Here is a 15105-nt window from a genome sequence, read left to right as displayed (position 1 = left end):
GGACTGGGCGGTGTCTTTCACACCTGCTCTTTACTTCTCTGTCATTAACCCCAGCAGCCATCAAGTTCAAGAGACTGCTGCCCTGGTGCTAACTTAGCAGCCCTGTAGAATTTGTACAGGCAAGACTCATTATTTGAAGATTCAGGATTAACATAAACAGGTGTATTTTTTTCATAATAGTGGGATTCACATAATAATGGTCTGTATATGGGATTGTTTCATCTCACTTTTTCATGACTGATGTTTTTCATATATTTTGCTGTTATTATAGAGGCAATTTAAAGAGGGGTGACAGATAAGTAGGTCAGGTAATGAGTACATTTCTTTTTGGACTATGTCACCCTTCCCTCATGCTCTCCCAGTCTTTCCCCCCACCCCCACCCACAAGTTCCTTTTCAAGATAATGTCTCTTGAACACGACTGCAGCATTTCTTCATCCTTCATCCCGCCCTTTCTGTGCCCCCTTGCCCTCCCAAATGCAAATAAAATAACAAAGACAAAAGGAAAAGACAAAAGGAGCAGCAACAACAAAACTCTTGTTTCCATTTCTTGGAGTTCATCTCCTATAATATTATTTTATATGATCCTATGCACATAGTGGTTGAGCCTTTGTGATCTGCTCCTGTGGCTGTCCACCTTTGGTCTCGACTGTATAGTTTATCATGTCCCCATGAATTTTTTTAAATCAGGATTGCTTTTTAAAATCCTAGACTTTCGATGGAAGCTACCTCAGATGGGAAAGGAGAAAGATTAAATTCAGCATGGCTACAGGAGAGCTTCGACCTTCTGTGCAGGGTTAAAGAGTGATGGGTGAAATCTTGTAACTACTTCAACTCTTCTATGCAAGTCTGGCAGCTTAAAGCAGAGCCCACCAGTATGGTTTCATGGGCAAGCTATGCTTCCTAGATCAAGGAACAAAGTCCATAGGGTAAAGTCTAGTTTCGGTTGTGTCAATCTTGACCAACTTGGACAAGTTTTTCAGGCTCTCCAGATCTGATTTCTCATATTTATTGAATAAGAAATGGCCTTTATTCTTTTCTTTCTTTCTTTCTTCTTTATTTCTTTTTTCTTTCTTTCTCTCTTTCATTCTATTTTTGGTGCTGGGTCTGGGCCTGGATGCTGTCCCTAAGGGTTTCTTTTCTTCTTCTTCTTGGCTAGCACCCTACCATTTGAGCCACAGTTCTCCTTCTGGCTCTTTGGTGATTAACTGAAGATGAGAGGCTAATGGTCTTCCCTGCCTGGACTAACATTGAGTCATCATCCTCAGATCTCAGCCTCCTGAGCAGCTAGGATTTTGAGGAGGAGACACTGCCACTCAGCTAAACCAGTGATTCTCTCTCGAGTCCTCTTTGCCTCTGAACCCACTGGACCCTAATTTTACCAGTGTAATGATAAGTGACACTATAAGGAAGCCAAGGATTTAACTTCAAGTGTTTCCACCACCTAGTTTCTCCTTGCAGCAATGCCTCCAGAATATGTGCGTGAACAGCCAACCCATCAGCTTTTTGTGTTCATCTTTTGCAGATCAACCCCTTGGCATCCAAGCTGCTCTGAAAGAAACCAGGATAAGCAGTGTCCCTTTAACTCTGTGAGACTCACTAATCACATTGCAAAGAAGAACTATTACACACCTCAGCAGAGCAGTCAAAGACATAATAGGAAAACCAAATTGCAAAGGAAGGACACCTAATTTATGATACGGCTGTCAGACTTTCTTCACTAACCCTCCTTGGCTCCAATGGCCTTCCATTTGGTGGCGAAGCCCATGCCTAGATAAATGTAAAACCAATCTGGTACATCTGTGTGGACATCAGATTTTTGAGTCAATCCCTAATCCCAGAGGTTGAACAACGCCTACATGGTTATCTCCCAACATTTCTTCCACCAGCCTTTAGCCTTTTCTCTTTCAAAAGCTATTGAGTTTGTAATCAAAAAGTCCTGGGCTAGAATGGTGGCTCTGACCAATTGCTGATCGTGAATCTCTCATGTGACCCATCAGGGCTCTCCTGTCCCCACCTGATACATAGCAGTGCCTTCCTTGTGTAGGTGTGTGAGGATCGGGAGGATGACGTTTGTAAATGCAGCAGATGCATGGTATGTAATGCACCATTGTCATGGTGTAGCAGTGGTTGTGGGTACATCCTTCACCCAGTGTGTTAGTGTGGCCATGGGCTATTAGATACTCACTGAAAGACAATCCGCTGACTAAGGCCTTCTCATGGAGATGAGAAGACCGGAAAGCTATATTGGTTTTGGAAACTGACTCTACTTTCAAATGGCTAACATTTGGAGAATGATGTTAGGGATGACTACTTTCCCTATAGATTATAAATATGTAGGCATATCCATTATAGATGTAATATGCATATGCATATAGTATCTGCACATGCATACCTATAACATATGCATGTAATATATACAATATATTCCTTATTACATTCATCACTGGGTTTTGCATAGAATAATTATTTGATTAGGAACTGTTTTAAACATGTGAAATGAAGACAGCCAATAGTATTTAAAGAGAAGTGTAAGGGTTACCTTTGTAGGGTAATATGGCCAGGCTATGATAACTAGTTGGTCAAATGTTATTCTAAACATTTCTGTAAGTATATTTTTAATGAGGTAAATATCTAAGTTGGCATAATTTGCATAAAGGCAGATTTTTCCAGAGTAACATGAAGAGGCATTATCCGGTCAGTTGAAGAACTATAGGGAACAGAAAGAACCAATTGTGGCATGGCGCTACCATGAACTGGAAGGACATTTGCTTTGTGCTCTGTCCTAGGTCTGAGTCCTAAAGATTTGTACTGAGCCACAGCCTCAGCCCCTCTAGGGTTCCCAAACTCTTGGCCTGCTCTGCAGGATTTGCACAACATCCATTGCTATAATCCTAGCTATTCAGGAGGCTGAGATCTGAGGATCATGGTTCAAAGCCATCTTGGGCAAAAAAAAAAAAAGTCCATGAGATTCTGATCTCCAACCACCAGAAAACTGGAAGTGGAGATGTAGCTCAGTTGTAGAGTACTAGCCTTCAGTGAAAAAGCTCAGGGTCAGTACCCAGACTCTGAGTTCAAGCCCCCAAACTGACCCCCCCCAAAAAATAACCTCTACTTTATGTGTGTAAATATACATACCTGTAGACATCCCATTGTTTTGGTTTCTCTGTAGAACTCTGACTAGCGTAACCTCAAACATCCTGCAGTACAAGCCAACATGGGCTTCTAGCACCATCAGCCTGCCTCTCAAAAAAGATACAGTATGCCATTGCCTTGTTAGAGGATCAGCTAATGTTGTGAATATTGTACACAATTTCATATCCTAGACACTCAGGGGTCAAGTCTTAGCTTTGTCAGGACTGTTTGCCTTGGAGCAGAGAAGCAAGGTGACAGCTAAGTAGGAGAAGCCAGGCCTGTGGGATTGCTGCCATTCCACATGTGGATTTCATTTCTTGGCTTCCCTTCAGAGGGAATGCCAAGGGCACCAATCCTAAAGACCACACAATCGTTGGTGCTCGATTTGGGTGAAAGCGAAATCATGAGGGTTAACAGAAGTTCAGGTCCAAAGATGTCATCTGCTGTGAACAGGATCATGAATGACTTTTTTTTCAATGAATGAAAAAAAAAACTTACCTTAAGGATACACCAAAAGATTTGTTTCTCTCTCATTCAGTAGCTAAGAAAAAATGGTCCCATTAAGAAGCAGCCTGGAAAATAAAGATATAAGAACTATGCTATATGAGGACTATCTAATATTGTTTTGTTTTCTTTTTAAAGAAAAAAAAAGATTATCCTGGGAGTAATTTGTTTTTGCTTGATATGAGAACATAATGCTTTTACATGGCCTCCAGTTACTGAAGATATTGATAGACATGTAGTCCTGACAGGTATAAATGTGATGATCCTATGACCTGCTTTCCTCCATTAATGTATGGGGCTTCATCCAATCATGAACCAATTTCGATGTCTCCAAGGGATGGAAGCAAATGCTCTGTGACTATCAGGTTTCTCCAGATCTTTTCTTAGGATGAACTTCAATAATTCAGCATCCATGTTTATTATTATTATTATTATTATTATTATTATTATTATTATTATAAAGGGAATACTCTGAAAGGTAATGGTTGTATAAGTGAAAGAGTACATCTCCTTTCAAACAGTGCTACCCCATTTCCCCATTTCTCATTTTCTCCTGCTTTCCCTCCCCTACAACTCTCTCCCCCTTCCTCCCTCCCAAGTTGTAGAGTTCATTTCCATCAGTGTCTGTTAAGTGTCCCTGTTGTATTGGTTCTCTTTTTGTCCCATCATGTCTGTGGTTCCCTCTTCCCATCCCCAAATCAGGTAAACTTATTATACAAGACAAAGGGTTCTTGAAATCAAAGACAGTGACCACAGGAAATAAACCAACTGGGGCTGGGGACGTGGAAGGGAAGAGAGGAGGGAAATGAAAGAAATAAGCAATAACTGCAAATAGTACGCTAAAAAACAAACCAAAAAAACCCCTCTTGTTTCCATATCTGGAAACATCATTTCATATAAATATAGCCACTGTGGGGCCGGGAGTTTGGCCTAGTGGTTAAAGTGCTTGCCTTGCATGCATGAAGACCCGGGTTCGATTCCTCGGTACCACATACATAGAAAAAAAGCCAGAAATGGTGCTGAGGCTCAAGTGGTAGAGCTCTAGCCTTGAGAAAGTCCAAGGACAGTGCTCAGGCCCTGAGCTCAAGCCCAGGACTGGCAAAAAATAAATAAATAAATAAATAAATAAATAAATAAATAAATAAAGCCACTGAGCTATTGTGATGCTCTGCTAGTACTATCCTAGGCATATGCTACTTATTAAAAATGAGGGAAAGCATGGATCTTCATCCATGTTTCTGAAAATAATTCTGCCACCTCCAGAATTGTCGAAGACCTACATTGACAGACAGGGAAAGAAAGAAAAGCCCCAGCATAGTTTGCATCTGAAAAGCGCTAAGATAGTGCATCTGTGCCCATCAAGACCACCAATCTTGAATTTGCCACCTGCTGGCTATGTAATTCTGGGCACCAGCCTTACTTCTCTTGGAAAATCTCTCAGCCCAAGTTGCAAAGAATTAAGACAAAAAATCAAAAGAACAGTGGGAAACCAGAGACACCCTAAAGACCCCCGGCATCGTCTTCCCCTCTCTGCTCAGTTCTGTTTCCTGGTCTGCATAATAGAGCTTTTTCCTCCACGCTGTGCACCCAAGTAGCTCACTGGAAACACAGTAATTAGTATTCCAGATAAAATGACACTGCTGCAATGTTAATTACGGTAGTGCAGATGTACCATTAGATTTAGATATCATACATAACATTGCCAAGTCTTTATTTTTAAATTAAAGTGCAACAAACCATGCCCTGGCTACATATCTTTTTTTCTTGATTAATATAAATTAATGTTATTTCAGTGTCTAGGGAAAAGGAGATATTGCATCTATTATGACACACAAATGGTGGGAATAATAGGTATCCATAACTTCCTACCCCCATTCAGATATCTGCATAAAAGACAGTGAATTCTGTGAGGGAAAGAATCTGCTCATACCATGAACCCAGAACACAGATCCTAGTGCACTGAATATTTTCTGAGAAACTGACTAGTGGAAAGAAGACAGGAAGGAAGGAAGGGAGGGAGGGAGGGAGGGAGGGAGGGAGGGAGGGAGGGAGGGAGGGAGGGAGGGAGGGAGGGAGGGAGGGAGAGAGAGAAGGAGGATATGTTGACAAAATATCCCCAATTTGAGGAATTTGCCAATTAAGTATGGATCATCAGACAGTTCTTCTGGCCAAGGCCAGGGTAGAAAGGTCCAGTCTTGAAAGGATTCTCCTAGCCTGGCTCTTCTCACTAAAGTCTCACCCTCTACCAAGCCAGGTCAGACTTATTTGCATGGTTTTTCAATTTTCTGGTAATAATCATGAAAATGCTCTCAAAGCCTGCTCCCAAAACTAGCTTGTTTCAATGACTACAGATTTATTTGCCAAAGTAAGCGGTAAGGAAAGCCCAGATCAAAGTACATGGAATTGAGTATGAGGACTAAGTCTGGAAATCTTGGAAACTGAAACTTGAAGCGGGTGGGAATGCCACCAGGATTTGCACTTAGAGCTTCATACTGGCTTGATTCGTTCATTCGGCTGGTGTTCAAGCATTTGAGTCACGCCTCCAGTTCTATTAGTTGCTGGTTATTTTTGAGACTCCATCTCACTGACTTTTCTTTCCAGCTGAGATCTTCCTGGTCTCAGCCTCCTAACTCGCTAGGAAAATAGGTTTGAGCCACGAGCACCTGGCAGAAATGGAACTCTAATATGAATCTCTTTAGTTTAGCACTGTGGCTGTGAGCTATAAAGAGGAATCAGAGTTATCCAGGACTCAGTGCTGAAGAGTATAGGAGATGCTCAATCTCACACTGGGGTTTGCTTTTAGCCATCTGTTGTGACTTTCTCATCTCTAATCTAGCCCTCATAGAATCTCTACTCTGCTTATTGCTCTCTCACTTTCTAATGTTCTCTCTCCTCTCTCTGTCTCTCATTGTCTCTCATTTCTTCTTTTTTTTCTACAGCATCTCTATCTTCCAAATATTTATGGTGAGCAGGAACAAATTTATTTTAAGGTACAATATACAAAACATAAGTCACGATCAGTGAAATATCTCCTTTGATTTCCTACATCAAATTCTGAAATGGTGAATGCGGCTTAATGTCTTGCAGAAAGCACTGTAGAAGTTCAGGTGATAGGACAGGTCCCCATGTCTGTTTAGCCTATGTCTTCTCACTGGAAGAATTTTTTATTAAAGAATTTATTAACATTGATTTTTACATCATATTTCAAATGTCATGTTTAATAAACAAGTTTTTTAAAGAGTGTTTATCTGTACATCCATGCTGGGTTTGGACTGAGATAGAAGGAAAGCTTTTCTTATCTGTTACCCTTATGTCCTACAGGTGAGTGGAACAATGTACAACACTGGAAGGCATGTGTCCCTCCGCCTGGACAAGGAGCACTTGGTCAACATCTCAGGAGGGCCTATGACATACAGCCACCGGCTGGAGGAGATTCGGCTCCACTTTGGGAGTGAAGACAGCCAAGGATCAGAGCACCTCCTCAACGGACAGGCCTTCTCTGGGGAGGTATGTGGCTCGACCTAAGTACTCAGGTTAAATGCTAACTTCAAATATTTGGATGAGACCAGAAGTGTGGCCTAGTGGTAGAGTGCTTGCCAAGTATTCATGAAACTCTGGGTTCTACTCCTCGGTACCAAATACACAGAAAAAGACAGAAGTGGTGCTGTGGCTCAAGTGGTTAAGCAGTAGCCTTGAGAAAACTCAAGGACAGTGCTCAGGCCCTGAGTTCAAGCCCCAGGACTGGCAAAAGAAAGAAAAAGTAAGAGAGAGAGAGAGAGAGAGAGAGAGAGAGAGAGAGAGAGAGAGAGAGAGAGAGAGAGAGAGAGAGACAGAGAGAGACAGAGACAGAGAGACAGAGAGAGAGACAGAGAAAAGGGGGAGAGAGCGAGGGAAGGAGGGAGGGAGGGAGGGAGGGAGGAAGGAGATTTGTTATTTTTTAATCCAAGGTGGAATAACAGATGGAAACATCTCTCTTGAATCTATGATATGAGACGGTCCATGCCTTCTTTCCCCATCTGTCTTTGGTATGTGGACATGGGAGTCTACAAAAGAGCTTCTAATATTTTTTTCAAGGAAGGATACAGTGAAACCAGGTGGTTTCTTCTGAGCACTGGTACATGTTTCTTGGGTCTCATGTTCTAATAAATCTCTGGAACATTGTTTCAACCCCCAAGTCCTGACTTTCTGTGCACCTCTTTGCTTATGTTTGCCAGTAAATTACAACATGAGTTCTGTAATTTTCCCTTCGGGTAGGATAAGTCTTATTTGCTCAAAACTATAATGCAGTGTGGTAAGTTAAATAGTTGCCTGAGAGAATGGGAAATGGGAAAGGGCATTTTGTACTACCATTAACAGTATCACTGTCTGCATCCACCAGACTAGAAAAACATCAGACTACAGTTGTGAGCCCAACCACAGTTTGAAATACAGGATAAGAGGTAATGTGATAAGGTTTGGTTGTAACACTTGGCAAACGGGTTTTAAGTTAATAGGGCCTGTTCACCTCCATTACACTTGAGGGGAGCTATGAAAATCAGAGATTCTCAAATACTGTAACTAGCCTGGCACCAATGACTCACATCTGTAATCCTAGCTACCCCAGAGGCTGAGTTTTGAGAATCCCGGTTTAAAGCCAGTCCAGACAGGAACATCCAAGAAATCCAGAAGTGAAACTGTGGCTCAAATGACAGAGTGACAGCTGAGCAAAAAGTTGCTCAAGGACAGCATACAGTTCAAGCCCTAGGACTGGCGTGTATACACACGTGCACACACGCACATGCAAGTGGGAACGCACGTGCATACACACACTCACACACACACATACATACACACACAAAAAACTGTAACTAGGTTGACTCTTCAATAACTCATATCAGAAATCTTTGAAAAGATGGAAACAGATCTTATAGGATCGTCTTTTTGAGAATCAATGTCATGTTTAAATTCGGCATTATATTTAACTGTGGTAAGGCATACAACAAGAAATAGATCCACAACCTGAAGTAGTCCATTAGCCAGATTTTGATGAGTATTCAAAATGCATCAACTGAGAGACTTAGCTAGTTACCAAGAATAGCCAGATTTTTTTAAGAAAAAGAGGAAACGCGTTCCTGCCCCAGAGGAGCTCAAAGAATGCTATATTCAAATCATTAAAGTCTAATGTCACGCCGTAATGAAGATGTACAAAGGCCCTGGCAGCCTCAAAGGAAGAAGTGACAAATTTTACTTGAAGGGGTCAGAGAGAAGCTTCACACAGGAAATGCCCTTTGAACTCAGTGGTGAAAAGAAGCAAGAAAAACAATTTAAAGAGCATGAGCTTTGGAGCCAAAGGACTTAAAATTGTAGCTCCTGCTTTGATATACACAGTGTTCTCTTAGGATGATTCCTTAGGCTTCCAAGGTGCCATTTAGATACCTCTCAAACTCATTTAAAAAATGTAAGTGGGATTCCAATTGGAAGTACTCAGTTGGCAGATTAAAAGGATAAAGCAAGACATGGGGTTAGGCTGAGAAATGGCCCGAAGGCATGTCCGGGCACTGTCTGTGGAAAATAGTACATGTAGACTTCATCAGCATAGTATCCATGATCTATTCATAATGACTGCCTAGACAAGGGGGCTTGGACAGAAGTCGGTGTTTTGCTAGGATTGATTAAGGATGTCTGCTAAGGGCAAGCAAGCAATGGAAAGCTCTCTGGAGTTGCCAGTCTTGAACTAGAATATAACAAGGAATGTGAGAAAAGTGAGAACATGATTTTGGGAGAACTAGGGGATTGCTAGTGGGAATTGGAATAGTTAAAGCGAGATGATGCTTCCTTGTAATCATAGAGGTTATTCTTTTAAGGCTTGTAATTATTTGTAAGGTTATTTGCTCATTTGTTTGCTTGCTATTATTTCTTTGGTTTTTCTTTTGTCCCTCATGGGACTCATTCCAGTGCCTATCTCATGCCTCACAATAGAAATACTTTTGTAATTTAAATAAACGAGCCCAAACTCTAGTTAGGACACTAACATTTCTACATGGTGTCATTGTTCCTTCAGTATAGAATAAGAATGGTTTGGAATTTTTACATGGGAGAATTATAATATGGGGGGAAATGTGAGTGCTTCAAAAATCCTTAAGCGATATTTACTAATTTGATCTTGTGGTCTATTAATTTTTGTAGAGTTATCCCAGACTGTGGGCATTAGGTTCTCTAAACATTCTGCACTTCAAAGCTCCCAGAAAGCCAAGAGTGGTGATATGCACCTGTAATCCCCATTACTCAGAAGTTCATGGCCAGCCTAGGCTACATAGCAAGACTTATCTCCCCATCACCACCAGAAAAAAAATGAAAGGAAAAAAGGAAAGAGGAGAGGGAGAGTGGGAAGGAAGGAAGGAGGGAGTGAGGGAGAGAAAGAAGGAAAGGAAAGGAAAGGAAAGGAAAGGAAAGGAAAGGAAAGGAAAGGAAAGGAAAGGAAGGGAAAGGAAAGGATCCCAGAAAGTCTGGTGATTCAAGTTATGAAACATAATCTCAACAAAACTTTAAGTGTACTCAATGAAGTAATCATTCAACAAAGAATGCATTTTAAACAGAGCTGCAAAAAATAACATACTTGGGGCATTATAAAATATAGATGTGTGTCCTTCCCTGAACCAACTGAACACAATTTCAAGGAGTGGGCACTGGGTATGCTAATTTTTTCCCAAAAGAGTTTGGCTGGCAACAAATATGCCAATGGCACACTACTGGAATTAACCCAGTTTCCTCAGTAGTAGAAATCTAAAACTCAAAAATAAAATCTCTTTCTATAAACCCATGGGTAATTGCATCATGGATGAAATAAGCTAGGGACCTATAACACAGATGAGATTGAGGAATAACTTCCCAAGAAGCATCACACTCACACAAGGTTTACAGGTCAGCAGAAGTACTGTTCCTCCTAGCTCTGAGTAGCCACACCAGTTGTATCACATTTCTTTCTGCAGACTTCAGTATGAAAGGTACATAGACAAACTGGTGTTGGTTCAGTGCAGGAGATTAGAATTTGGGGGAGGAGGAGGCTCTAAAACATTGAATGAGCAGTTGGCTTTAGAAATATTTAATGGTCTCTTATAAGCAAAAAGAACTTGGAGCTTTACATCTTCTAGGTAACATGAGGGACAAGTAAGAGCCAGTAAGTGGAAGCTACAGAAGGACATAGTTTAGCCAAACATATGTTCTATCCACAAGAGCTAGGAGTTTGCTTCTGATAAAAAGTGAAATCTCCTTTCTGGAATCATTAAGCACTAAACATAAACTGGTGTCTTTATTTTTAAAAAAAATGGCTTTAATTTGTTTTCAGTAGTGAAATTTTGCAGGATCTATGATTTTTTCTTATTGAAATTTCTTCCAATAAGATCCCACCAAAGGCTATCACCCCGTGGCTTAGCACTGAGCTACTCATAGTTTGGCTCAAACCCAGCCTTAGCCTCTATTTTGAGCTCCCTCTTGAGAATCCCCCCCACCAACTAGACACTTCTTACAACAGAGAATGTGTTTATTTTGTTAACAGTGAGTAATCACATTGCCATCTGCCCCATCTATCAATGCTGATCATGATAAGTCAATTAATGCCAGCCATTTTCCTTGGCACCGTGCAACAGTCCTTATCTGAAGAGCTGTAGATTAATTGCAGTCTTGTCTAGTGAGGTTATTATAATTGATGATAATCATTTGCTTTGTTTTGTAAAGCTTCATGGATGTATGACATCGTCAGCAACTGCATTTTTATAAAAATTATTCATGTCCTACACGGAGAACTCCTGGATGCCTTGTTGAGGGTTGGTGATAAATGAATATGTTCAGGAATTCAAGTGTCTCAATTTTTTTTAAGAAAAGGAAAATTAACTGTTTTTAATAAGTAGGACCCTTAGCTTGCTAATCATGTCTAAGTACTTAGATTAATACTCAGTGTAAAGTAGAGTACTTATGAAAAGAAACAAATACATTAGCCAGGCAAAAGATAATATTAGAAAACAATTGTGCATGTGGAGGGGGCTGCACAAATGGGACTAGGCATGAAAAAAGGTTTCCTATTTGGGAAATTCACAAATTCATTTTGAAAACTTTCTCCAGATTCTTTTCAATGGCGCAAAGGGGGTAACCCAAGAATTGTGCCAATCATCTTAGAGAATATCTGTGGCCTGGTCCTTGTGCTATCTGCATGGCTATTGTATTGCTGTGTGCAGGAATGTGAGGTATATATAAGCCAGGGCCTAGAGAAGCCTGAGGTCTCTTGAGAGAAATGTATATTGATTATCAATGAATATATATGAAGATATGGAAATATATTACTATGTTCATATTGATTTTACATGGAGATGAGAGAGAGGGAGAGAGAGAGAGAGAGAGAGAGAGAGAGAGAGAGAGAGAGAGAGAGAGAGAGAGAGAGAGAGAGAGAGAATGGTGAAGTGGACCTATTTGAGGTTTGTTCTAGAAGAATGTTATGAAATGGCTATCTTTGGATCACATTAAGGAAGAGTAAGAATGATAAACCAGGCCCTGGTGGCTCACGCCTGTAATCTTAGCTACTCAGGAGGCTAAGATCTGAGGATGGTAGTTTGAAGCCAACCCTGGCAGAAAAGTCCATGAAACTCTTACCGCCAGTTCATGACCAAAAAGCCAGAAGTGGAATTGTGATCCAAGTGGTAGAGTGTTAGACTAGAGGGAGTAAAAGCTAAGCAAGAGCACAGCTCCTGAGTTCAAGCTCGAGTACTAGAGGAAAAGGATGTGGGGAAGGGCTGGGGGGGGGGAGGACAGAAAGACAGAGACAGAAAGGGGAGGATTAGAGAGCAGCTGTGCAGATTGACACAACACACTGGTTGCTCACTCTGAAGGTGAGACAGCATTTGTAGATCTCAAATCCCAAACCCTGTCATTCTCCTCAAAACACAACAGAGTAACAGAAAAGTCGCAGGCAATTGCTATAGCGATACAGATTTAATTTGTTTCAGTTAAAGGGGAAAATTCCAATCTGATAGAAAATATGGTGCCCTGTGAGTGCGCTCTCCCCCTCTCGCTTTCGCGCCCTCCCTCTCTCTCTCTCTCTCTCTCTCTCTCTCTCTCTCTCTCTCTCTCTCTCTCTCTCTCTCTCTCTCTCTCTCTCTCTCTCTCTCTCTCTCTCTCTCTCTCTCTCTCGGTAGTTTTGAGTCTGAAAAGAGAAAAGAATCATCTCAGAATCAGTAGCTGAGTCCACATGACAGAAAACGCACACCTTGCGCTCTTCAAGGAACCAAATTAGTTGCATTCTTGAGAGAGATTGGTTTCACTAAAGCAACACCAATTTGTAGGAATAAGCAGTGAACACCAATTAGCCTGACATGTGCTTAAGTGTGAAAAGTGCTGAAGAGCCAAGTAAGAATCAAGGCCCCAGGTCAGCATACCAGGGTGAATGGTGGGAGCCGCTGGAGTTCTCTAATTAGCCGGGACCACCTGGTAGAGATGCCTCATTGGCACCATTGGAGATGGAGATGGAAGGAGCACTGGCATGTTCCAGAACAAGAGGAATGCAGGCAGTCTATTAGGAAGTGCTGCCGTGTGCCCTGAGAAAGATGTTCTCCAACTCTGGGTGCAGGCTCCATCTCCCTGCCCTCTGTTAGACCTTCTCCCACTCCCTTCCAAGTTCCTAGCCAATCTGGTTGTGTCTCCTCTTATCTTTTGGAGAAGGCCATGCAGTAATTTATCACAGGCCAAGTCAAGCCTAGGAGCTAAGAATGGTGTGCGGTTTTTTGTTGTTTTTTTTGTTTTTTGTGTGTGTGCAGGTTTTTTTAAATGCTGAAAAAAAATTAAATCATTAATAATAAAGAAAGATAAAAGAGAAGGGAAAAAGGAAGAAGCAACTGTATAGACTATTGGTGGCCTAGTGGGGCGGGGGGGGGGGCGGGGAGGAGGGAGGGAAGATAGCCAACTATTTCTTAGTCTTTTACCCAGAAAGTCTGCTGACCACAATCTATGATGGCTGTTCCCTCTGCAGCTGTTGTGGCTGACTGCACTGAATTCTGCTGGAACTGTGCTGCTGTGCCAGTCAATGTTTCACCTTGAACACTGTTGTAGTCTTAGCCCTTTGCACATTGCCAAACACATGAAGGCAGTCAGCAATAATGAATAACTTTGGGAAGCCTCATGTATGCACGTGTGTCAGTAATGGAGCCTGAATTCAGGGGCTTGTGCTCTTGCTTGACAATTTTGATCAAACTTGGTGCCCTTCCCACTTGAGCTACAGTTCCACTTGTGGCTTTTTTTTTTTGCCAATTAACTTGAAATAAGAGATTCACTGCCCCTGAATAGCCTAGGCCTAGGCGTGTAGGTGTGAGCCACTTTAGATGATTGGCACCTAGCACCACGTCTGGACTTACAGTAAAGGCTTAAGTGATGTTTGTAGAATGAGTCATGAAACCAGTGAGTCCAATGTCATCAATGTCTCAGGAAAAAAAGAAGAAATGTTGTAGGCTTTTCCCCCTAAACTCCTGAGCTGTGTTGCATGCATTGCTTATAGAGGTGATAGATATACAACCCTACTTTAATTGAAGATGAAGTGTTTCACTAAAACTTACCCTAAACATCCAATTCTTTCCTAAACTGGAAAAATGGGGGAAGTGATTTAGTTCCCAATGACCAAAGAGACATCTACTGGGATTTCTTGAAACCCACAAGATATTTATAAAGCAATAACCTAGCCCTAGTGTAAATATGGTATTGGATACAAAAAGGAGTGAACAATTAAGTGTTAACCTGGAGGGATTCCTGATTCACTGGAGGAGGGACAAAGCCCAGAGGAGAATCGATTCTATGCAGCACAACCCAGAGCTCACCTCAGCCAAGCCTGTCAGTGGCTGTAGAATCTCACTACCACCATTTGACCTCTTGTCTACCTGCTTTGTGATCTGGCTGAGTTCAATGCATGCCAGGATCAGAATTTACTATCCACTACATACCACAGTGAATAAAACAGAATTTTTTTTCAAATCCCTACCTCTAAGGTATCCATACCCCACTGAGGATAGAGAGGTAATAAGTAACAACCATATAAGATTTATATGATCAGAATATGATCATTTTTTAAAGACCATGAAGATAGAAATAGAGCAGAGTAAGGAGATAGATGATGAAGAGAGGAGGCAGCAAGTGGCGAGCTAAATAGGGAGCTTATCAAGATAATATTTCCCTGGCAATGTCCAGGAGAATGACATCCTACACAGAGAGAGCACCTCACACAACAGCTCTGATGTGGGACAGGGCTACGGGCATTTAAGAAAGAACAGAACCAGCACCCATAAAGTCACAGAAGTAACAGGAAGGCCAGGGGCTGCTGAAGAACGCACTGACTTTGTATGGACTTTGGCTTTAACTGTGACTATAACCTAAGCATAGTGACATAAATTCTCCACTGTTTAGTCAATAAATATTACCTTACTGCAGTTGCTTTTAATGTCATCTCATTCTCACC

At 41.5% G+C, this 15105-nt stretch overlaps 1 protein-coding gene across 2 annotated transcripts in view; it reads left to right on the top strand.

Annotated features, from left to right (window-relative positions):
* Positions 1–15105, top strand: part of Ca10 (carbonic anhydrase 10 (inactive)) — a 426447-nt gene that overhangs the window by 329302 nt on the left and 82040 nt on the right. For both annotated transcript variants that reach the window (XM_090351055.1, XM_090351056.1), the window contains one exon: positions 6960–7145. In XM_090351055.1, coding sequence (XP_090207181.1) covers positions 6960–7145 — 186 coding nt within the window. The remainder of the gene's footprint in view (positions 1–6959; positions 7146–15105) is intronic.

This window comes from Megascapheus bottae, chromosome 17 (genome assembly GCF_031878675.1).
Source record: "Megascapheus bottae isolate mThoBot1 chromosome 17, mThoBot2.hap1, whole genome shotgun sequence".
Classification (NCBI taxonomy): Eukaryota; Metazoa; Chordata; class Mammalia; order Rodentia; family Geomyidae; genus Megascapheus; species Megascapheus bottae.
This window is presented reverse-complemented; position numbering and strand designations above follow the sequence as displayed.